Source organism: Neomonachus schauinslandi, chromosome 14 (genome assembly GCF_002201575.2).
Source record: "Neomonachus schauinslandi chromosome 14, ASM220157v2, whole genome shotgun sequence".
Classification (NCBI taxonomy): domain Eukaryota; kingdom Metazoa; phylum Chordata; class Mammalia; order Carnivora; family Phocidae; genus Neomonachus; species Neomonachus schauinslandi.
This window is the reverse complement of record NC_058416.1, coordinates 81993281-82017267: the sequence shown is the minus strand read 5'-3', so window position 1 is coordinate 82017267 and position 23987 is coordinate 81993281. Positions and strand designations below refer to the sequence as shown.

General features: G+C 54.3%; 1 protein-coding gene across 2 annotated transcripts; it reads left to right on the top strand.

Annotated features, from left to right (window-relative positions):
- Nucleotides 1-23098, top strand: PLBD2 (phospholipase B domain containing 2). 2 transcript variants are annotated; one of them, XM_021698529.2, is made up of 12 exons: nucleotides 1-334; nucleotides 6893-6986; nucleotides 9860-10018; nucleotides 11927-12027; nucleotides 12248-12462; nucleotides 16682-16779; nucleotides 18886-19046; nucleotides 19658-19753; nucleotides 20019-20090; nucleotides 20729-20881; nucleotides 21455-21617; nucleotides 21905-23097. In XM_021698529.2, exons 1-12 carry the CDS (start codon nucleotides 45-47, stop codon nucleotides 22070-22072), a joined length of 1770 nt encoding a protein of 589 aa, XP_021554204.1. In that variant the 5' UTR covers nucleotides 1-44; the 3' UTR covers nucleotides 22073-23097. The 2 variants fall into 2 exon arrangements, with proteins under 2 accessions (XP_021554204.1, XP_044776939.1); XM_044921004.1 differs by lacking the exon at nucleotides 19658-19753 and having other exon boundaries at nucleotides 21905-23098.
- Nucleotides 23099-23987: the final 889 nt, after the last annotated feature.

The window sequence follows — 23987 nt, the reverse complement described above, 5'->3', positions numbered from 1 at the left end:
TACAGTCACGTGAGCCGCGCTGCGGCGCTCCACTCCGCGCCGTCATGGTGGCCCCGATGTACGGTTCACCGGGCGGCCGCCTGGCCCGGGCGCTGACGCGGGCGCTGGCGCTGGCCCTGGTGCTGGCCCTGCTGGTCGGGCTGTTCCTGAGCGGCCTGACGGGCGCAATCCCGATCTCGGGACGGCAGTGGGGGCCCAACGGGCCGGTCCCTCCCGAGTCCCGCAGCCGCTCGGTGCTCCTGGACGCCGAGACCGGCCAGCTCCGCCTCGTGGATGGCCGCCACCCAGATGCCGTGGCCTGGGCCAACCTCACTAACGCCATCCGCGAGACCGGGTAAGGGTTGGCCCAACCCCGCGCGGGACCGGTCGGAGGAGGGGCTCGCACGGGCTCCGGGCCTCAGCGCCCCTGGCTCCCTGCGGGTCAGTTTCCCCTCCTCTGAGGCTGTAGCAGGTCCCTGGTTGGGTGGGGGCTAATGCAGCATCCCTCAGCTCATGGGGACCAGTCCCTCGCCTTCAGTAAAGGGTGACAGTACCTCTGTTACACTTAGAGACCAGATCCCTACCACCCAGACCCCAGTGCCTCCATCTGGATTAGGTCTGCGGAGCACCCCGTCCCCCCATCCCCACCGCCCTTGGGCCAGAAGGCTGGTGATAGCTCTTCAAGAGAGAAACTCTCACTTCCTTGAGTGTGGCTTACCCCATGGGTGCCATGCTCCTGCCTCTGTTCCAGAACCAGGGCAGCCCGACTGAGCCTGGATTCTAGGCCAATGGGAAAAGCCAGGATCCCTAAATTCATGTAGATCCAGATAGTATTTTTGCTTGGGCTCTGCTCCTTCTTTCTCTCCTCCTTCCTGGTCCAGGGGAAAGTTGCTTAGCCAGATAGTTGGTATGGAGCCAAGTGCTCCATCCTTGGTAGTCATGATCAGCTGCTGTTCTGACTCCCCTGCCTGTCTGGGCTCCCATTTCGTTATCTGTGGCTCAGATTTTGAGGATGTGCTCTGGCTGGGAGGTTGGGTGGTACCCTTCTCAGGCCCTGTACCAGGGCTTCTGCCCATGCATTCATTCATTCATTCCCTCACCTGATGTACTTGGCCTTGGGGACATAGAGCTGAGCAAGGTGGGTCTCCATTTAGAGGGGGAGACAGCACCAGAAGGGTAACCTGAGTCAGTGGGAGTGGGGAAATTCTGCCTGAAAGCCTTGTCAGCAGGGCTCAGGCCCTGGATTAAGGCTATGCTGGGGATCTTAGTGAACCCTAAGGCCCCCTCCCCGTTCCACCCTCCCACTGCTCCCATCCATTTTGCTGGCATGCATTAATTCCTGCAGGTGTTGGGGAGATATAGGACACTGAGGACACCCCCATCTTGATCCTTTGTGGTACTTGGGAGGGTATCAGATAGACAGACAGAGGGGAGATTGTGAGGAGGGGATTTGCTGCAGACACAGGAGCTGGGTGGGGCTGATCTGGGGAGGCTCCCAGGGAGAGGAGGCCACAGGGTGGGCTAGTTATTGTCTATGGAGGGAACTAGAGCTCTGTGGCTCTGGAATCTGGTGACCCATTCTCTGCTGACTCACACGTGTTTTTGGCCCTGCTTAGCAAAGCCAAGAGGGCATGACAAATCTCTGCCTCCATGTTAGCTAGGAAGGAGGCACAGAGGTGAGGCCCAGCATGGGAAGGGGGCCTTGTCCCCAGGAGGCCCCCACTGGGCTGTGTTGCTCTGAATTATGGAAAACAGAAATGGAGAGAGGGCTTCCTTGATTGTGGTGGATGGAAAGCTCTTTGTGGGCCCAGCTCCTTCGCTGTGTGACCTTGGGCAAATCACTTCGCCTCTCTGAACCCGTTTCCCCTACTAAAGGTGAGGCTTGAAGGGAAATTCAGTGGGATCACAGAAAGCAACTCTGTTTGTTTACTGAAGGAAGAAATGAGTGAAAGAGAAAGGAGCAGGTGTCCTCTGCCCCCATTTTACAGTTAGGGAAACAGGCCTGAGGCGAGAGCCCAGGTCTCGTCCACACTTCTTGCTCTCATGTCCCCTTTCCAGCATCCTTTCTGTCCAGTTGGCCTATTTAGCACTGGGGGCTGGGCTGTCGGGAGAACTGTATCAGAAGCCCCTATTTTGGGGTTCCTGGGTGGCTCAGTGGGTTAAGTGTCTGCCTTCAGCTCAGGTCATGATCCCAGGGTCCTGGGATCGAGTCCCTCATCGAGCTTCCTGCTCAGTGGGGAGCCTGCTTCTCCCTCTTTCCCTCCCCTCTGCTCGTGCTCTCTCTCTCTCCCAGATAAATAAATAAAATTTTTTTTTTTTTTAAGATTTTATTTATTTATTTGACAGAGAGAGACACAGTGAGAGAGGGAACACAAGTAGGGGGAGTGGGAGAGGGAGAAGCAGGCTCCCCGCGGAGCAGGGAGCCTGATGTGGGACTCGATCCCAGGACCCTGGGATCATGACCTGAGCCGAAGGCAGCCGCTTAACCGACTGAGCCACCCAGGCGCCCAAATAAATAAAATATTAAAAAAAAAAAAAAGAAGCCCCGATATTGGAAACAGGGAAACTGAGGCCCTTAAGATCGACCTCTTAGAACTCAGGGATAAGATGAAAGAAAGACATCTGAGGTTTCCTGGCCCCCGGTCAGCAGAACCTCTGAACTGTGGGTGCCTGTCTCGTTTTTCAAAGGATGGAGGCCAGGGATTTGACTCTTCTGTTTACCTGAGTTGGGATCTCTCCTCCTTCTGTCCCCCAGAATTCGCCACAGGGGATCCTGGGATTGTCAGGATAAATTCCATGTCCTCTTTCCCCCCCATAGTCTATCCTCTTTCAGTTGTGCTGTATCTGACCTGGGACTGATACTCCCCATGAAGCCTGAAACATTTAGGATTCGGTGCTTGGGCATCAGAGGTGCCCCAGGAGGCCGAGCCTGCACCAGTTTGATTCCAGCCTTGGTGTTGGGGAGGCTGCACCCCTCCAGCCCTACCTTTTCCTCCATCCTTGACTCTGCAACCAGCTGCCCAACCCAAATCACGAGTCACTGCGGAGTTGGGAAAGGAAGTGAGTACCAATAAGAGGGAATTACCCTGTTAAGAAGCAGGGAACCCACTCAAATCCACCAACTAATGAGCAGAAACCCAGCCCAGTAAAGTGGGTAAATACCATCCAGCTGTTCTTGGAAGTCAGAAAAGGTGAACATATCCCATCAAGAGTGAGGAAAGAATTGTAGGCACAGATAAGGTAGGCGAAGGTGTCCATGGTGCACTGTGTCCAGGTCAGGGCGTGGTGACCGGGGGAGGTTTGTGACCCCCCCTGCTCATCACAGAGCAGTGGTCTGGTTTTTCTCAAACATGGCCTCTTTAGACCCTGGAGTCGTCAGGCATTAGGCACCCGTGACATAAAATCACAGTGTGGCCCATAGACGCTCCAGATTAAAAAAAAAAGAAAGAAAAAGAAGATTGGAGAAACAGATCAGTACTGCCAACTTTTTATTTTTGTCAAGTGAGTGCATTAAAACCAAAACAGAACAGCATTTATTGATCTCTGTCAATTTTATCTCATAAAAGATCAGCTATTTTAGAACCAAGTAAGCAGGAAGGATGTGTTCTTTAACAGAGAGCAGTCTAATGGGTACATTTAACTTTAGAAACGCTTGTCAGTGGTTTCCTTTTGACCAGGGATGGGGATAGAGTTTTGCAAAGTTGTCAGTCGGCACAGCGGTGAGGGAATCTAGAGGCCGTTTGCCCAAGTTCAAGCCTCCCCCATTTTACAGATGGGGAAGTCGAGGCTGGAAGGGCCAGGAAGTGTAGTATGGAGCAGAGTTTACTATCAGAGCGATCTAGGCTCGTATTTTCGCCTGCCTCATCTCTGTGGCAAGGGTGGTGAGAACCCTTTAGGATGGGGGGGAGGGGGGGTGAAGGGGTGAGGAATCATTTGATTAGGCTTAGGGCCTGAGGCAACAGAGGGATCCTCAGAGATCAGCCTCAGGGGCTCCGGCACTGAAGTCTGGTGGCTTGGAACAAAACCCCTTAAATGGGAACGTCCCCTGCCCAGAGTGTTCTGGAAAGATAGGTGGAAACCCATCTCTCTGTGTTTTTCTGAGGACTCAGGCAAAGTGAATAAAACCCATCTAAATGGAATCACCCCAGTTGCCCTTTGGAACAAGGCAGCGCACAAGGAGATGGGGGAGGGTGGTGATTGTTAGACAATTAACTTTTTGTGGTAAAAAAAAATCCCAGCAGTTTAGAAAAGTTACGATGTGTGAGGTAAGTCCCCACATATATAACCGCTGTTAGCTCTTTCTTCCACAACTTTCTATGCAAAAATAGGCCTAAGCGTGCATGTGTATGTTTAAGTGTAGGTATGCGTGCGTGCATGCGTAAGTAAAATGCTTGCACACACAGGGTTATCTTGAGTCTACCATTTATCCTTCTCCCATCTTTTTTTTATGTTGTCTCTGACATCTCGTCAGCACATGGCAGCCCTTTCTCATCGTAGCAGTTGCCCTGTTATGTCATTACCTGCTTACATGCCCCCTGCCCCCAGCCACCCATCACCCCCGCATTAGCCTTGGGAAGGCCAAGCCTGAATGTCCTTCACTTTTGTGCACCCTCGGTGTCTGGCACCCAGTAGGCTCTCAAAATGGCTTGCTTGCTGCAAGTATCAGGTGAGCGTGTTTTGATCGTCTTTTCCTCTCCAGAATTCTCTCTAGGCCACAGCTGTTCTTGCCCTGGAGCTCTCGGATGGCGTGTTGGCCACCTCCCCGTGAGACCGTTCTGGTGGAGCCTGGCTCTGCCTTGTTTCGGAGCCTCTTCCTGGTCTCATTAGCATCTTCCTGGTGCCCCTCATTTTCTTCGTGGAAATTGCCTTAACAAATGTTTGTCCCCGAGTTACAGAAGCCACCTGGGTGAATAGTTTTGTGTCCTAGGAGCAAGAATGAAATCCAGAACCATAAAGGAAAAGATGGATAGATTTGGCTGCGCAAAAAAACCCAAAAACCTCTATATGGCAAAAGCAAAAGCAAAAAATCAATTAAAATACAAACATATTTTCAATGTTAGTGACAAGCAAAGGGCTAATGTGTACATAGAGAACTTCACAAATCAATGAGAAAAGAAACTCAAGGGAGAAAAGTGAGTAAAGTCCTTGAACCAGAGAACTATAGGTGACCAGTAAAAATTTAAAAACAAGTGTAGGGGTGCCTGGGTGGCTCAGTCAGGTAAGCGTACAACTCTTGATCTCAGCTCAGGTCTTAATCTCAGGGTCGTGAGTTCAAGCCCCATGCTGGGTGTGGAACCTACTTTAAAAATAAATAAATACGTTAATTAATTAAATTAAAAAATTAAAACAAGGATAATTGAACTAATTAAAGGATTATCATCAAAACAACATGATTGCGTTTTTCAATCAATTTCAATTAATCAACCAATTTCAATTAATTAAATTAAAAAAAACAAGGATAATTGAACTAATTAAAGGATTATCATCAAAACAACATGATTGCGTTTTTCAACCACTGCCTTGGCAAAGATGAGAAAGATTGCTAGGAATCCTTTCAGGCAAGGAGTGGACAGACAGGAGTGGGTACGTTTTGGCGAGGTGGTCTACAGCCAAGCGTGGTTGCAAGTTGGTGGCGCTGGTCTCACCTGGCCGCTAGTTAGAAATACAGGGTCTCGGGCCCCTGCCCCGACACCTGATCAGAATCTACTTCCGAGTCAGGTCTTTGAGTGACATGGATGCACGTCAGAGTTTGGGAAGTGCTGCTTCCCAGAAGGAATGGGAGCCAGTCTGCTTGGACCTGAATCCCGGCTTGGCCCTTTACCAGCTCTGTAACCTTCGGCAAGTGTATCAGCTAGTGTTGGGCAACGGTGCTGTGTAACGAACTAGCCGCCAAACCCACTGGCTTTAAAGATAACCCAGGGTTATTTTCGGTGGGTCCAAGGGGCAGCCAGGGCAGCTCTGCTTCATACTATGGGTCTGCAGAGCTGGTCTGCTCCATGTTTCTGTCATGTTCCTGAGAGCAGCAGGCTGGCTGGGCCATGTTCTCCTGCAGAGGCAGAGGAGGGCAAGCGGAAACAAAGGAGGCCTCGCAAAGGCTAATCTTACACCTGGCACACGGTCAGTTCCATCCATTGGCCAAAGCGAGTCATATGACGGAGCCCAGATCAGTGGGGTGGGGAGGGACTTGGCCATGGGTAGGAGGGACCGCAAAGCCACACGGCAGAGGGCACAGAGAGGGTGGAGGGGTAGTAGTGCAGGCTTCCACGGCAGTTATGGAACTTTGTGCCTTAATTTCCCTCCTCTTCTGTACTATGGGGAGTAGCAGAGCCTGCCTGGTAGGAGCGTGGGATTGTCACAAGGATCGAATGAGTTAGTAGACCAGAAGTGACTAGAACGTCATCTAGCACAGAGGAAGCCCTTGTTTTGTTTTTTTAAAGATTTTATTTATTATTTGACAGAGAGAATGAGAGAGAGAGAGCACATGAGAGGGGGGAGGGGCAGAGGGAGCAGCAGACTCCCCGCTGAGCAGGGAGCTCGATGCGGGACTCGATCCGGGGACTCCAGGATCATGACCTGAGCCGAAGGCAGTCGCTCAACCGACTGAGCCACCCAGGCGCCCGAGGAAGCCCTTGTTTGACACTGGCTGGTAAGGGGTGGATTAGTACAGCTTTTGGGGGGGTGGCCGTTTGTCAAGGCTGATTAAAATTAAAAATGCCTGTGCCCTTTGACCCAGCAGCTCCTCTTTGAGGGATTTCGCTGACAAGTGCACAAAGACAGACAGACGGCCATTCGCACGAATGGCAGTTTCTCACTCTGTCTTTCACGGTCTAACTGGAGGTGGCCGCGTGCCCAGCCCAGGGCCGGCTTTGCATGTGCCCCCACGCTGACCAGGCCCGCTCTCCTCCCCGTGTAGGTGGGCCTTTCTGGAGCTGCAGACGAACGGCCGCTACAACGACAGCCTGCAGGCCTACGCCGCGGGTGTGGCAGAGGCCGCTGTGTCTGAGGAGGTAAGGGCCAGATGGGGGACCTGGGGCTCCCGCCTCCCACCCCACCCAGTGTGCACCCCAGGAAGCTCGGAAGGGTTCTGAGGTGAGGTGCGTGCAGATTGGGCTCCCTGCTCCCACCCCCAGCCCTCCACGTAACTGGGCAGCCAGAGCTCACGTGCAGTCTTTAAAAAACTTAGGCTAGGTAGTATTTGACACGTATGAAGGATGTATGACATTTTCTGAGTCACAGAGCAATAAAACAGACATCCAGACTAAAACGTACAGTGTTACTGATCCCTCTGAGGCCCCCTTCCCAACCCCTGCCCCCAGAGGCACCATCACCCTAAATGCGACTTTCATTCATTCATTCATTCATTCATTCATATTGAGATATCATTCACATGCCATAAAACTCACTATTTTAAAATGTACAATTCAGTGGTTTTTAGTATATTCATAGGGTTGTGCAACGATCACCACTACCCCATTCCAGAACATTCTCATCGCCCCAGAAAGCAACCCCATACCCAAAGCTCCTTTTTCTCCCTCACCCCGGCCCCTGGCAACCATTAACCTACCTTCTGTCTCCATGGGTTTGCTGATTCTTGACATTTCATGTGGGTGGGTGGTCTTCTGTGTCTGGCTTCTTTTCCTCAGCATCGTGTTTTCAAGATTCATCCCCGTTCTAGACTGTGTCAGTCCTTCACTCCTTTTTGTGGCCAAATAATACTGTCTTGGATGGATGGACCACGTTTTATTTATCCACACATCCGTGGACGGACACTTGAATTATTTCCACCCTCTTACTTTTGTTAAACTAGTTTTACCACACGTGTGGAATCCTCAGACAACCTACTGTTTTGCCCTACTTGATCTGGGGCTTTAGAAAAGTGCTAGCATCAATTTCAGAAGGCGGCTCGTCTCAGAAGTGGGCGACACTTCGTGGTGACAGCCCGTCTCCTGCAGCGTGGGGGGAGGTGTGACACCCACTTGGGAAAGTCATTTGCAGTGGTAGCATTGAGTCCACACGTGCGCTGGGGCCGCCGAGCGCCGTGTGATAGACCTTGGGGAAGGAATCAGCAACACGATGGCTCCTGGATGCTGGCTGCTGAGGGGGGAGAGCACGTGACAGATGACTGCACACAGGGGACACCCCCTTATAAAGCTCACACTCCTCGTTCTGACACCCAGCAGCCGTTTTGGACGTCCGCTTGGGACCTGGATGTCTGGGGAGCTGCTCAGATGCTGGGCCAGGCCGGCGCTGCTTGGGGTGCAGTGAATGAGGCAGGATTCTGTCTTTCAGGGGGCCTGCTAGCCTGCCAGGAACACTGAGGCAAGGCCCCAGGGGCTCTCCTGTGAGGAAGCCCGGACACGTGTGCCAGGAGCCCGGCCCGTGTTCTCTCCCTCAGCCCGCACACCAGCCTCCCCGCCCCACCGAGGGAAGCAGGACTGCCCCACCGGGGCTCAGGGAGGTGAAATTACTCACCCAGGGTCACACAGCCAGTCAGCAGGGGGGCCAGCATTCAAACCCAGCTGTTTGACCAGAGTCTCTGTTTCTGAGCGTTTTGCTCTGCTGCCCACGCCCCTCCCCCCCACCACTGGCCCGGGAGTTTCTCGTGAGTGGTGATGGTGTCCTGTCCCCAGCTGTGTCCCCTGCACCCAGGCCAGAGCCTGATATAGGACAGGCACTTGGGAAATGCTTCTGGAAGTAGTGGAAAGGTGTATGGGGGAAGTGGCATCTTTTTGAGGCCTCGGGGGGCAGAGGAGAAATCGGATGTGTTTCAGGGAGATGGCTGTGGAGCGGGGGGGGGGTCCTTAAGCAATCAGTCTTGGGGTACCAGGTGCTGCCACAATCCCCTCACTGGCCTGTGTGTCTTGGGAGTATTTCCAGTGTGGCGAGGGGTGTGGCTGGAAGTTAACCCCGCAGCCTTTGGGAAATTACAAATCCACACCTTTCCAGGGTTCAAATCTTGACTCTTTGATTCAGTACCTGGAGGACCTTGGGAAGTTAGTCACCTGCCCGTGCCTCGGTGTCTTCAGCTATGAAGCAGGGATGGTGAGGATAGCAATGTCCTTGCAGAGTTGCCTTGAGCTTTGCGTGGGTGCGTTCATACAGAGTGCCATCCATGTGAGTTCCGGGCGACGGACCAGGTCCCGTAGTGCCACAAGATAGGGGACGCCCCTGCCCCTGCTGGAAAGACAGCTGGGTGGAGTCGGGATTCCAGGCCAGGCCTGGCTGATCTTGGCCGGGCCCACGCATGCTTCCGCGGTCAGCTAGCTGGTCAGCGGGGGCAGCTGGGTGGCTTCGAACGGTCTCCTTCATGCATCTGGGGGTTGGCTGTCTGTCAGCCTGGGTGACGGGGCCGACGGGGCCGATGTGGTGTTGAACGTGCCCTGTCTTATTCATGTGACATCAGGCCGGGAGGTGTGGAAGGCCTCTCGACAGCTGGTTGAACTGGCCCGGCATTCACTTGTGCACGCGCATGTCAGTTGTGAGTTCTCTGCCGTGTCCTCGGGGCTTCGGACAGGACACGGTAGGGGCGCCAAAGTCGTAGTTTGTTGACCGACCGAATACATCCATAGCTTGGGGGTCTCCAGTAACAGAGGATGCTCAGTCTGGAGCAGACTTTGAATGCTGAAGGCTCTCAAAGGAGGGAGACATCCAGAAGCTTTGGGCCCTGATGGGACAAGAGTGGGTTGGGTGGGAGGGGCCTCGGGGGGATGAGAGCCAGCGGGAGCAAAGGTGCGGAGGGGCCTCACCAGGGCACCATGGTTCTCGGAGGCCTGGACGGGGTGAGAAGTGTGAGCCCGGGTGGGGAGCCAGCGGGGTCCTTGGCGAGGAGAGCAGCCTGGTTACCCCGCCCCGACCCTCGCCCACCTCGCCTGCCCCACAGCTCATCTACATGCACTGGATGAACACGGTGGTGAATTACTGTGGCCCCTTCGAGTATGAAGTCGGTTACTGCGAGAAGCTCAAGAGCTTCCTGGAGACCAACCTGGAGTGGATGCAGGAGGAGATGGAGCTGAACAAGGGCTCTGCTTACTGGCATCAGGTGGGTGTGGCCCCCATGCTCTGTGGGAGGGGCGGCGGGCTGGGTCTGCTCTGGGGACCTGCCACTGCTGTGGCTTCTGCTGGCCAGCTGCCTGTCTCCCAGCCCTCTTCACCAGCCCTTTCCCCCTCCCTCCCTCCCTCCCTCCCTCTCTCCTTCATCCATCTACCCATCCACCCATCTATCCATCAGTCCTTCCTCCCTCCCTGGCCATCCACCCACCCATCCACCCTCCATATGTCCGTCCATCCATCCAGTCTTCTCTCCCTTCTTCCCTCTCCCTCTGTCCCTCGCTCCCAACTATCCATCCATTCATCTACCTACCCACCCAACCACCCATCCATTCATCCATCTGTCCATCCAGCCATTCAGTCCTCCCTCCCGCCATACTCTCTTCCCTTTCCCTCCATCCTTTCCTCTCTCCCTCCTACCCACCCATCCATCTGTCTTCCATTCATGCCCCCTCCCTCCCTGTGCACCCTTCCCTCCCACCCAGCCATCCGTGTGTCTAGTTTGTCAGCACACGTACCACCCACAGGTTTATCTGTCTTCCTCTCTCGTCCTCTCACCCATCTGCTACCCCCTGCCCATCTCAGGCCAGTTCTCAGTTCTCCCACCAGCCACCTCCCCAACCGTTGACATACCCCCATTTTGTTGCCTGTCCATCTCCCTGCCTGCCATCTACCTGTCTGTCCACTCCCCCCCTACACTTCTTCCCATTTACTTGCCCAGCTGTCTATCTGATCGTCCACCTTGTCTGCTTCAATCCCCACCTTTCTCCCAGCCATCGGCCATCGAAGCACCTCTCAGTGTCAGTCTGTCCATCTGTAGCTCCACCACAGCTGCTCTCTCTCCCCACCCAGGGCCGCCCCGTTCCCTGGGCATGATGCACCCTGTCTATCCCCGGCTTCATCTCCTGCTGACCGCCTCGCTCTGTGGTCCAGCCTCCCTGACCTCCTGGTTTCTCGAACAAGATGTGTTGCCTCTTGCCTCAGGGCTTAGGACCTGCTGCCCCTTCTGCCCAGAACACCTTCTTCCCCTCACCCCTCACCTCTGTCCCGTCCCCATACTTCCCGGTGGCGCTCTAGTGAGGGACTCAGAGTCTGTCTTCAGCGAGACTCGAGCCCCACGAGGACAAGGCAGGGACCACATCTGCTTTGTCCTCCACAGTATCCCTGGCGCCTAGCAGAAGGGCCGGCACAGTGGGTGCTTTATATGTAAAGGTTGGTGGAATATTTAGAGATGAAGGAATGGATCTGTCTTGTCCTCTCTGCCCATCCAGTCTATGCACCCAACTGGACATCTGTCCTTCTGTCCACCCTGCCATCCACCTGGACGATTGCTTCTCTGTCCTTCCCTCCCTTCTACATAACTTAGCAGCCATGCATCCATCTCTCAGTGCTGCCTGACTGTCCGTCCGTGTATCTTACCCTATTGTCCACCCGTCCATCCTTCTTGCAGATGCTAATGAAGTACCTGGTATATACCCAGCGCCGACCAAGGCTGCACGGGGGACACAGTGATGATCTCCCTAGTTAGAGAGCAGGGACAGTGACCATGGGGAGAAGTCAGCTAATGAGACATGTGCCTTCAGGCAGCAGTGCAGCCAGGAACTGAGCTCAGAATAGGGAGCCATTGACAGTGGGTCAGGGCTGGCTGGGAGGCTTTCTGGAGGAGGTGGCTTTCAGTTGGGCTCTTAAGTGGGGGTGATTTAGGTTGGCAGGGGGCGGAAACATAGTTAACTAAGTGATGGCAAGAGAGTGCTTGGCACGGAGGGCTGGGTGCTAGGAAAGGGGGGGGGGTCAGGGCTGTCAGGATCCTGGAGGATGCACCTGGGCCCCTCCCATTGCAGGAGAAGGCGTGAGCCCCGGGGGGAGGGGCCCCCCCCCCTTTGCCCCCCCCCCCCCCCAGGTGCGGCTGACCCTCCTGCAGCTGAAAGGCCTCGAGGACAGCTATGAAGGCAGTATGACCTTTCCAACTGGGAGGTTTACCATCAAACCCTTGGGGTTCCTGTAAGTGCCACTCCCGGAGCGGACAGGGTAGGGGAGAGGGCCATGCGCCTCATGGTCAGACAGACCTGGGTTCCCATATGGGTTCTGCCACCTCCTGGCCCAGCCTTGGGCCGCTCACGTAGCCTTCCAGAGCCTCAGCTTCCTCCTCTGTGAAAGGGGTATGGAAATGCACTCCCTGCAGGCAGGTGTGGTAACTCTCCGGCCCCCCCACCCTCCTCAGCCTGTTGCAGCTCGCCGGGGACCTGGGAGACTTGGAGCCCGCCCTGAATAAGACCAAGACCAAGCACGTTATGGGCTCTGGCTCTTGCTCTGCCCTCATCAAGCTGTTGCCTGGCCAGACGGACCTCTTGATCGCCCACAACACCTGGAGCGCCTACCAGAACATGCTGCGCGTCATCAAGAAGTACTGGTTCCAGTTCCGGGAAGACCCTCAAGGTGGGTGGACGTGGGTGTATCTATGCGTGAGCATGCATGTGGGCACACAGTGCAGGGGGTGGGGGACACCGGGAGCTGTGGGCCTTGGCCCTGTGCACATCGTCAGCTGCCCTAGGAGTCCATCTTATTGTTAACATTTTTGTTTCCTTTTAGTTCCTTTTCACAAGGTGTAACATTTTTGTTTCCTTTTAGTTCCTTTTCACAAGGTGTATCAGTTACCTGCTGCTGTATAACAAATCATTCCAAATTTAAAACAACAGAAGCTTAAAACACGACCGTTTATTTTTGCTCAATGTGTCTGTGGGTCAGCCGGATGGTTTTGTTATGCCGGACCAGGCCTGGCTAATCTTGGCTGGGTCACTGATGCTTCTGCGGTCAGCCGGAGTGAGCAGGCTGACCGAGGATGGCCTCATCTGCGTGTCTGGGGGTGGCTCTCAGCTGGGTGTTGGCGTCGCTGGGCTAGCTCAGGCTTATTCTTGTGATATCTGGGCAGGGCAGTGTGGAAGGCCTCTTGAAGGCTGATTGAAACGGGCACAACATTCTTTAGCTCAAAGCAAGTCCAGTGACCAGCTCCGATTTGAGAGGTGGGGAAACAGAGCCCAGCATTTGATGTAAGGAATCGCAGGGTCGCGCTGCAGACGGTAGGGATGCAAGCATGGGAAGAATTACAGCAGACACTCAGTACAAACACTCAGCTACACAAGGAATACGTGAATACATGACTATGCTCTTCCTGTCAAACGTGAAAACTTTGCAACTAAGGCCCAAGTGCCCCAGCGTGGTTCCCCCATCCAGTCCCTGGCCCCAGTGTCCACCCCGGAGGTGGCCACTGCCAAATGTTTGCAGCGCCTCCTTCTTGGCGAAACTTAAAAATCGAAATGTTGCCAGGAAGTAGCGAGGGGGTGGGGAGATGTATACCCTCATCTTCTGCTAATGGGAGTGAGTACCGGTTGGTGCCCCCACTTTGAGGAAGAACCCCGCCGGTAGCCAATAAAATTCAAAATCTGTCACTCCCGTGGTCCAGCAATTCTTGGCTCAGACCTGTCTGTAGAGAAACATTTCGACTTGTGCACAGGGATGGGGCACAAGGATGTCAACTACAGTAATGGTTGGGAAACAACCTAATGCCCGTTAACTTAAGTAAATTTCTGCATTGACACGTATACAGAGAAGCGTGCACATCGCACGTGTACAGCTGGAAGTTTGCATATTGCACACATCTGTGTGTAGCACCCAGACTGAGAACCAGGACATTCCCAGCCCCCCGAAGCTGCTCTCCTGGCCCTTTCCAGGCACGTATCCCCACCCCAGCACAATCTCCATCTGCCTTCTTACAGCGTGCATGAGGTGTGGCTGATGTTGCATGTTGCGTGTGTAGACACACACAGCACGTGTGCTTGCTTGGCTGTGACTTCGCTCGCTTAGCGCAGTGCCTGCAAGGTTCATCCACCTTGTTGTTTGTAGCCACAGATCTGTCGTGTTCATTGTTACAGATCCATGAACATTGTAGTATCTTTTTTTTTTTTTTTTTAAAGATTTTATTTATTTATTCATGAGAGACAGAGAGAGAGACAGAGGCAGAGCGAGAAGCAGGCTCCACGCGGAGCAGGGAGCCCGATGCGGGACTCGATCCCAGGACCCTGGGATCATGACCTGAGCCGAAGGCAGACGCTTAACCGACTGAGCCACCCAGGCGTCCCCATTGTAGTATCTTTTGAAGAAAACCTACGTAAGGGGGCGCCTGGCTGGCTCAGTCCGTAGAGCACGCGACTCTTGATCTCGGGGTTGTGAGTTTGAGCCCCATGTTGGGAGTAGAGATTATTTAAACAAAGAAACAAAAGCCTATGTAAGTTATACACATGGTATAGGAAATTGGAAAATACACTAAGGTGTTCATATACAATCAAAATCACTTGAACACCCCATAACCCATAGGAGATAATTTCTGTGAATATTTGGTTCTGTTTTTTTCTAGACTAAAATTGTACCTTCTTTTCCCACTTGTTTTAATTGATTTTTATTATGCTAGTAATACGTGAATACATTCACGTACATTCTTCATCAGCAATGCAGATGAAGAAATACATCTCTTATGATACCCTCCTCCCAAATTCCAGACCCTTCCTGAGAGGATACCTGCTGCCATTTTGGTTTGGATCCATCTAGATTTTTTTTGCACTAGATGCACTTATATTGTGTATATGTGAACCTTTTTTTTTTTTTTTTTTACTTAATAGACTTTATTCTTTAGAAAAGTTTTAGGTTTACAGATAAATTGAGTAGATAGTACAGAGAGTTCCCGTATACCTCCCCGCTCCTTTCTCCTGTTATAAACATGCTGCATTGGTGTGGAACACTTGTTACAATTGATCTACCGACGTCAGTACGTTACTATCAATGGAAATCCATAGTTGACATTCAAGTTCACTTTGAATAGTATGGTTGTACGGATTTTGGTAAATGCACAGCGATGGATGTCCACCTTTACAGTACTATACGGCAGTTTCACTGCCCTAAACAGTCTGCTTTCTGGTTTTTGTTTTTTTTTTTTAAGATTTTTTTTTTTTTTAATTCATGAGAGACAGAGTGAGAGAGAAAGGCAGAGGGAGAAGCAGGCTCCCAAGGAGCAAGGAGCCCGATGTGGGACTCGATCCCAGGACCCTGAGATCATGACCTGAGCCGAAGGCAGACGCTTAACCATCTGAGCCACCCAGGCGCCCCTTTCTGGGTTTTTTTTTAAACATAAATAAGACCATAGCATATGGATTATTTGCATCTTGCTCCCTTTGCTCAACAGCTAGCCTTGGAGAATTTTGGGTATTGCCACGTTCAGTCCACCTTTTAACAGCTGATGTGAAATTAACTAGTTCTCAATTGAGGATTTGGGCCATGTCCAGGTCTTTGGTGTTTCATTCGGTGCTGCGGCCAGACAAGTGGGCCCCCAAGTGGAAATGCTAGGTTAAAAGATGGACATAAGTGGGGGCACCTGGGGGGCTCAGTCGGTTAAGCGTCCGACTCTTGATTTTGGCTCGTTGTGATCTCAGGGTTATGAAATGGAGCCCCTTGTCAGGCTCTGTGCTGAGCATAGCGTCTGCTTGCCCTCTCCCTCTGCTTCTCCCCCTACTCGCTCGCTCTCTCAAACAAATAATTAAATAAAATCTTAAAAAAAAAAACAACTGGGTGTAATTAGCGGTGCCTGGGTGGCTCAGTTGGTTAAGTGTCCAACTCTTGATTTGAGCCCAGGTCTTGATCTTGGGGTTGTGTGTTGAAGCCCAGCGTTGGGCTCCTCGCTGGGTGTGGAGCCTACTTTAAAAAAAAATAAAAGAGATAGGCATAATTAAACATTTTAGTCTCTGGATACATACAGCCAAATTGCCTCTCAAAGTGGCTCGTCCGGTTTACACTTGTCCACGGGTCTGTGACCGTGTCAGCTCACCTTGACAGCACTGGGTGTTATGTTCATTTCAATTTTTTGCCATTCCGATGGGTGATACATGACATCCTGGGCTGAGCCTCCCCCCCCGCCCTTTTGTATTAACTTTACTAATGGCTAGCTTAAACACACCTTTAGGATGCACATATTGCGGGGTCTGGACAAACCCGCACAGTCATGTGACCGCCACTCAGTAAAGATGGAGAACATTTCCGTCCCCCCAGGCAGTCCCCTGTGCCCCTTTGTAGTTATTCTTCAGGCAACCACTCTTCTAGTTTCCTTCCCTTTAGATTAGTTATGCCTGTTCTAGAAGAAAATATAAACTTGCACTAATTTTTAAAAATTTCTGGTAGTAAAAAAAAAAAAAAGATTCTGGTTGTTTATTTATGTTTTGGTTTACTTATTTTATTGAGGTGAAATTCATATAGGGTAAAGTGAACCATTTTAAAGCGAACAATTCAGTTGGGTACAATTCATCGGTAGATCAATTGCAGCATGTTTATAAATAGAACATCCACACTGTTGTGTATCCACCACCTGCATCTAGTTCCCAAATACCTTCATCACCCCAGAAGGAAACTCCAGGAAGCAGTCACTCCCCAGTCCCCTTTCCCATCAACCGCTCATGGCCTGGTTTACTAAAATATCAGAATGGTTGGAGGCTCCCCCTGAGGCTTGCTGCTCCCTACCTCGAGGCTCTGGCTCTTGGGTTGGGGTGCTGGGGTCCCCAGGTGGGCTGGTCTGACCTGCACCCCCGCCCCCTCCGGGCTCACTCTCCCCCCGCAGAAAACTCTCCCCTGGCTCCTGGCAACAAGCTGGTCTTCTCGTCCTACCCTGGCGCACTCTTCTCCTGTGACGACTTCTACATCATCGGCAGCGGGCTGGTGAGTGTCCCTCCCGTGTGGCCTTTCTTCCCCCAGGCTGTAGGTCACCTGGCAGCTCTGGGCAGGTGGGTGGACGCAGCCCCCATCACCATTCCGCGCTGGGGGCTTTTCTGCTGTGGTACTTGGACCACTGGGGAGGGGCGGATGGCTTCTTATAATCGGATTCCCAGTCCCCGCTGGGGCCCGCCAAATCCTGTGGCCTCCCCGGACTCTCCATTCCACGAGCCAGCTCCTCAGCAGTCGCTGCTCTTGGGGCCCTTTTGCAATATCCTTGACCTTGACCTTAGTGACCCCTGTTTTGTTTGGCTGTGTTTAGCATAAGCCATCCCTCCCTCCATCATGACCTTGCTGTTTCTCATCCTGCCTCCCCTCCTGCCTTCCTCAAACTCCCTCTAACCCGGCCAGGTTTTCTGAATAAGTTGTTTACAGTGTGTTGTTTTTATTGGATTTCCTGGCTGAGGCCCAGGCTCGTTTGGAAATCTGTTCCTGGCACCCCTCGCTGGGGCATTGAGCCCTGAGATTGCAACATGCAGAGCAGAAAACATTGCTCTAAAAAATATGCTCCAAGCAGAAGATGCTAGTTTCCCTGCGGGAGCGGCGACAAGGGGCTCTTTCCTGCTCTGCTACCTTCTGAGAGAAGTGGGGGGCTTAGTTCCCTGAAATGGGGAAAGAGGCGGGTGAGGGCCAGGTTGTAGGTGAGGGGACCCCCTTGCTGCAGTCCGGCGGGGGCAAGGAGGGGACAGTCTGGGGAAGGACAGCTGAGGAGGTCTCATCCAGTTACCTGGGAGGGATCCCGGCAGGAATGTACCTTCCATCGGGGTCTCTGACTGTTATGCCACAGAGCCCTTTGGCAGTCTGGGGGGCTGTGAACCCCATCTCAGAGTAACGTTTTCAAATGCATAAACCAAAATATATGGGACCATAAGGGAATTCAGTGATATTAAAATGTGTTTAGCGAAATATTACGTAAATAACCTTTTAATATTATATATGCGCTGCTTTGTGAACTGACTAAATAACGAGTTCTGGGAGCGGGTGTGCTAACTACCATAACTTCGAAGGAACGGGGAGCATAAATGATGTTTTGAGATGGGTGCAACCCTGTCATATGGTGGGAACACATCTGATTTCTGTTGGTGACAGGTCTCAGGTACCACTCATGTCACAGTGGCGGGTCACCCTGCTCACAATGCCAGGAGGTGCTGAGTTCCAGTTTGGTGGCGGTGGGAAGGAAGAGGTGGTGTTTTCCCTTCCAAGTCTGCAGACTCCCTGAGTACTGCCCCAGGTTCAGAACTCCCCCCGGCCCGAGAGGGCAGACTGCCTCCCAGGGCTTTCTGGGCCACGCTGATCTGAACCCTGGCAGTGACTCTGGATGCCAAGAGCAGCTGGTTGAGGGACAAGGAAGGTACAGGCTGGAAGGAGTGGAAGGAGGTGTCCCCAAGAGGTGCTCTCAAGAGGCTTGCTTTCCAGATTCTTCTTTTAAACATCACATTTATGGCTCTTGCTATCTTTTAGCTGGTTTTTGGACTTCATAAAAGGAGGAAGCATGCTAATAATCCTGGTGCAGAGGAACGAGCATTGATTTAAGAGCTGGAAGTTTGCTGATGGAACAGTGGCCCATCCACTGACCAGCCATGACCTTTGGCACGTCTCTTAGCTTCTTCAGGCCTCAGTTTACCTTTCAGTAAAAAGGGGCATTAGTAGCCATGCTGTGTTTTTCCCAGGAGGGCTGGAAGAATTCAGTGAGACTGTGGTAGTCTACCAGGCTAACAGCCTCAAGCCGCCCGACTTTCCCCGCAAAACTGCAAGGAAGGGGTAGAAAGAGGATGCTGTCTCTCCGGGGAAAGAGTTGACTGACTTGGTTGGGGGATGGGGTCCATAGGAACAGTACCTTGGGCTCTCCCAGGGGCTGTTCCCCAGGGCAAAGCTGGATGCATGATCGTGAATCCCCCTCGGCGTTCAGCCAGGGAACCAGTGAGGAATGTGCACCCAAAGCAGCACATGAGGTTTTAAAAAAACTGTTACCAGTGTACGGACCATGATTGATGCAGCACTGCCACTTGGTGGCAGCATGCCTTGGTCCTAAGTCAGGGGGCCCTCCCACAGGTGACACTGGAGACCACCATCGGCAACAGGAACCCGGCCCTCTGGAAGTACGTGCAGCCCAAGGACTGTGTGCTGGAGTGGTTGCGTAATGTGGTGGCCAATCGCTTGGCCTTGGACGGGGACGCCTGGGCAGACACCTTCAAGAGGTTCAACAGTGGCACGTGAGTGGGCTCTTGGCACTGTGGCTCCTCACCCAAGAGATGGGCCAACCTCCCCCCTCAACAGTCAGAGCCCAGGGGACCTGACGTGGCACCAGGGCCACATGCCCCACACCCTCTGCAGAGCCCTCTCACGGTCCCTGCTGGAGTTGGAAGGTGTCTTAAAGTCTTCTCCCTTGTTTTATACTTAGGGAAACTGGGTCTTTGCCTCTCTCCTGAAGGCTCTCCCATCCAGGGAAAGGCCCCCAGAGGGAGGCCAGGAAGAGAACTTGGGATTTGAGGGCTCTGGAGACGGGGAGGGCCGTCTGAGCAAGTGGGCACGGGTGGGTGAGGGCCCTGGGAGCCAGAGACACTGGAGCTGGATAGTGCAGGGTCTTAGAATGTCAGGCTAAAGAATTAGACCTTTATTCCAATAAGCACTAGGGAGCTATAGACTTCTCTGGAGCAGACAGAGGACACCTGGTCAAGCTGCAGTGTCAGGGTGACAGTCAGATGGCAGGACACCCCCCATGCCACCCCTTCCCCTTGATTCCTGGCGGTGCAGGGCACTGGGGCATGGGGGAGGCTGGGGCAGTGGCCCCAAGGTATGTTCAGTCCTTCCTTGGGCATGGCAGGTACAACAACCAGTGGATGATCGTGGACTACAAGGCATTCGTCCCTGGCGGGCCCAGCCCCAGGAACAGGGTGCTCACCATCCTGGAGCAGATCCCGTGAGTACCCTGGGAAGGAAAGCAGGGGGTTCCAGCAGAGGGAACTGCCTAGGAAAAAGTCTGGAGGCATGTGCAATGTGTGTGGGAAGGCGAACATCTGAGGAAGGCCAGGTGGGAGGGGGAGGCAGCCTCTGAATGGGGTGAAGGATCCAGGACCTAATCTACTTCTGGGCACTGGGGAGCCATCAGGGGTTCTTGAGCAGGGCAGTGCCCACAGGTACCCTCTTTCTCACCAGTCTTGCCCCATTTCTCTTCTTGGTCCCAGGGGCATGGTAGTGGTGGCCGATAAGACCTCAGAACTCTACCAGAAGACCTACTGGGCCAGCTACAACATACCGTATGTCCCCACCCCTGCCCCATACCTGCCTCACCCCTACTCAGTTTTCTGTGCTGGTCAGGGGTCCTTCCCTGCATGAGCTTTTCAACCCGCAGAGCAAAGAAGCCACCCTGGCCTTTCTTTGGCCAGGAAAGCCCTGCCAGTTTGGGGGCACAGTGGTGGGGCTTAGGTCTGCGGCCCACAGCGGGGGGGGTTCGGGTGGCCAGGCTCAGGTGCCGACCCCTGCCGAGGCTCCCCCACTGCGTCTGCTGTAACCGGCCGGCACAGCCATCACCTCTGGACACTCAGTGTGCCCTGCCAAGTGAGAGATTCGGTCCTTACAACCACCGCACGGTAGCCATGGCCGCTGTTCCCATTTCACAGATGAGGAAACTGAGGCCTCCAGCGAATGCCTAACTTTCCCCAGGCGCGTTCCCCAGCTGTTCAGCGGTGAAGTCAGCATCTGAACCCATGTCTCTTGGCCCGCAGAGCCTAAGCTTGGTCACCCCAGCAAGCCACCCCCCGGCATAAACAGAAGACATGACTGACTGTCCTGTCGTGGTTGTCAGTGATAATGTTCTGGTGTGACTGCCCCTCCGCCTCCCCGGCTGCAGCCAGCGTGGGCAGGGGTGGTGAGTGACTGTCTTTATCCCCCGCAGGTACTTTGAGAGTGTGTTCAATGCCAGTGGGCTGCAGGCCCTGGTGGCCCAGTACGGAGACTGGTTCTCCTATGATGGGAGCCCCCGGGCCCAAATCTTCCGGCGGAACCAGTCGCTGGTGCATGACCTGGACTCCATGCTCCGGCTCATGAGGTGCGTGGCGGAGAGTGAGCCCCGAGTCCTGTAGAGCTTTGCGTGCACGTCCCTGGCCCCTGTGTCAACCTTGCCATGAGCCCGGGGGGTCATAGGGCGGCGGCCAGCCGTAACTACACGTTACAGGTGAGGGTGCTGACCCGCCGCTGAGTGCCCCCCCCAACCCCCCCACCCCCGGTGCTGGGCACTGTGCTCGGTACCGGAGGAACGGCACAAAGCGGGGAGCCCCCTGGCTGTGGGAGATGCGAAATCCGTCAAGCACTCACACTGATGTGGATGCCGGGGCGAGGACGGGCTGAGCCCCCAGAACTGCTATGAAGGGGCACGATGGGCTATCTAGCCTGGATCAGGGTGGGGGGCCCGGAGGGGCCCTGGAGGAGGGCTGCCTGAGCGGATGTGAGGATGGGCATGGAATGACGAGGTGAAGGGTGAAGGAAGCCCCCGGCCGGGGGTGGGGGTTGGGGGGTGCAGCTGGGCACGGGAACGCAGGTGGCTTGTTTCGGGGCTGCCGCCACCGGGAGCTCGGCCTCCCCTTCCCAGCACGCCCGATGCCCCCTCCTTTCCCACGTCCAGGTACAATGACTTCCTGCACGACCCCCTGTCGCTTTGCAAAGCCTGCAACCCCCAGGCCAACGCAGAGAACGCCATCTCGGCCCGCTCTGACCTGAACCCAGCCAACGGCTCCTACCCTTTCCAGGCCCTGCACCAGCGCTCCCACGGGGGCATAGATGTAAAGGTGCTACCCTGCCTGGGGCCTGGGGGGAGGGGTTGGGCTTGGACACCGCCATCGCTGGGGGGGGGGGGGGGGGGGGGGGGGGGGGGCTGGGGGCCGGGCAGAGGGGGGGGGGGGGGGGGGGGAGGGCGATGAAGGCTGGGGTCAGGGCAGATGGCGGGGCCGGGGGCAGGGTTGGTGTGGGGCTGCGGGTGGGGTCAAAGTTAGGGCTGGGGTCAGGGCCCTCTGGATTGGGGCAGCTCCAAGCCCAGCCCGAGCTGGTGCTCAGTGACCTCTGCCCTGGCCCCCAGGTGACCAGCATGGCACTGGCCAGGGCCTTTCACATCATCGCCGTCAGTGGCCCTACGTGGGACCAGCTGCCTCCGTTCCAGTGGAGCTCCTCGCCCTTCAGCGGCCTGCTGCACATGGGCCAGCCTGACCTCTGGAAGTTCTCGCCCATTGAGGTCTGGTGGGACTGAGTCTCCTTCTCTGCCCTGCTGACCCCCAGCGGGGCCACCCTCTGGCCGCCGCCCCGACCTCCTGCCCACCCCCTCCGTGGGCTTCGTCCCCTGCTGTGCCCGGATCAGGGACCTGGGTCTGCCAGGTTCACTCTTGTCTGGGTTGTCTCTTGGGTGGGATGCGGGGCTCGATGGGGCCCAGAACTGACTCGTTCGCTCCCCTTAAGTGAGGGAGTGCCTCCCCTGTCCCCTGCCTCTTTGCATCTCTCTCTCTCTCCTCTCTCTCTACTCTGTCTGCTTCTCTCTTTCTCCTATGCTGGGGTCCTGTCCTCACATGCTGCCCCCTCTTGAGGGCTTGGGAGGGGTCCTCGGATGGGGTTTTGGGCCGCTGGTAGAGCAGGAGGGGACCGTTCCAGTTCCTGCCTCTCAGTGTCATTCCTTCCGGTGGCTCTGGGACTTGTGGGGTTTCGGCCCCGGGACCTGGGCATTGCCTTTGGTTGGCATCGGGCCTTCTGTCTCCCAGCCCTAGCCGCTCTGCTCCCTCAGGAAGCAGCCCCCTTGTTTCCCCTTCTGGACAGCTTCCCTGAGGACAGAAACTTGAAAACAAACAAAAACCAAAGTTTCTGGTGACTTGTGGCTGGAGGGGCCTTCAGGGGCAGACAAGAGTGTCAGCCTCTCTGCTGCAGCCTCATGCCCCCTGCCCCCACTTTGGTCCCCCGCCCCTGGCCTCAGGACAGTGCCCACAGCTCCCCTGCTGTAAGAACCAAATTGGAGGCTGTGCTGCCATTAAAGGAGAGGCCGTGGCCCCTGTGCTGTGTTTTTTGGGATAGTGGGGAAGGCTGGGCTGGTGCCCTTTCTCCTCTTTGGTTTGGGTTCTACACCATCCACCCATGCATTCTCCTGTCCATTCTTCTGTCTACTCATCTGCATTTATTCATCTGCTAACCCATCTACCCATTGTCCATCTGCAGTCTTCCATCCATCCATCCATCTGCTCATCTGTCCGTCCATCCACCCACACACCCAACCACCCATCCATTCACCCATCCATCCATCCACCCATCTATCTATCCATCTCTCTACCCACCCAAACACCCATCCATTCACCTATCCATCCATCCGTCCATCCATCCATAGATCCATCCATTTTCTGTCTACCCATCTATTCATCTGTCATCCATCCATCAACCCATCTGTCTATTCATTTATCTATATCCATCTGTCCGTCCATTCATCCATCTGTCCATCCACCCATCCAGATGTTCTTGAGCACCTACTTTGTTCTGGTTACTATCCTAGGGCCTTATTAACCAACAAGACTTTCCCAAGTTCCACTGTGGGATACAGGTCAACACAAAACAGAGTCTGTCACCATCTGATCTTCGCCAGCTGGTCGACCCCAGCCCTTCACGCCTCAGCTCTTATAGTGGACCTAGGGGTCTTCCTTGCCTTTTGGGGGGAGTTTGTGCTGATTCAAGTGGGACAGTCGAGGCTGGAAGTGATCTTCTGGGCAGGTTTTCTTGAACTGAGCACCACTCTATCCCCCAGAAAGAATTCTGGGGCCAAAGGGCTGATGGTTTGTTGTCCTTGCCAGCCTGCCCTTGATGTCCCATTCCCTATAAAATACATGTCTGTCTCTCCTGGCTGGAAATCAGTGGATGAGCCTGTGTCCAGGGTGGGTTTGGGGCGGGTTTTACACTCTCCCCTGAATCTCACAGCCCCTGCTGTTTGTCGGGGTGGGTAGGGGCTCTGCAGGCCCGTGTGGATCTGCGTCATGTCCTGAGGGGCTAGAGGGGTCTCAAGCTTCACTCTGAACTTGGAGATTCAGTGAATTGCCTGGGGCTGCTATGGGTGGTGTGGTGGTGTGGTGGTGTCCCCTCCCAGACCTTGAGGAGCCCTGACAGGCTGTCTTCTGTTTCCATATGCTGGTGTCAGC

Coding starts and splice junctions, on each gene's coding strand:
- PLBD2 (XM_021698529.2), top strand. CDS start 45: ATGGTGGCCCCGATGTACGGTTCACCGGGCGGCCGCCTGGCCCGGGCG. Junction 335..6,892: donor AACGCCATCCGCGAGACCGG/GTAAGGGTTGGC, acceptor CTCCCCGTGTAG/GTGGGCCTTTCTGGAGCTGC. Junction 16,780..18,885: donor ACATCATCGGCAGCGGGCTG/GTGAGTGTCCCT, acceptor GCCCTCCCACAG/GTGACACTGGAGACCACCAT.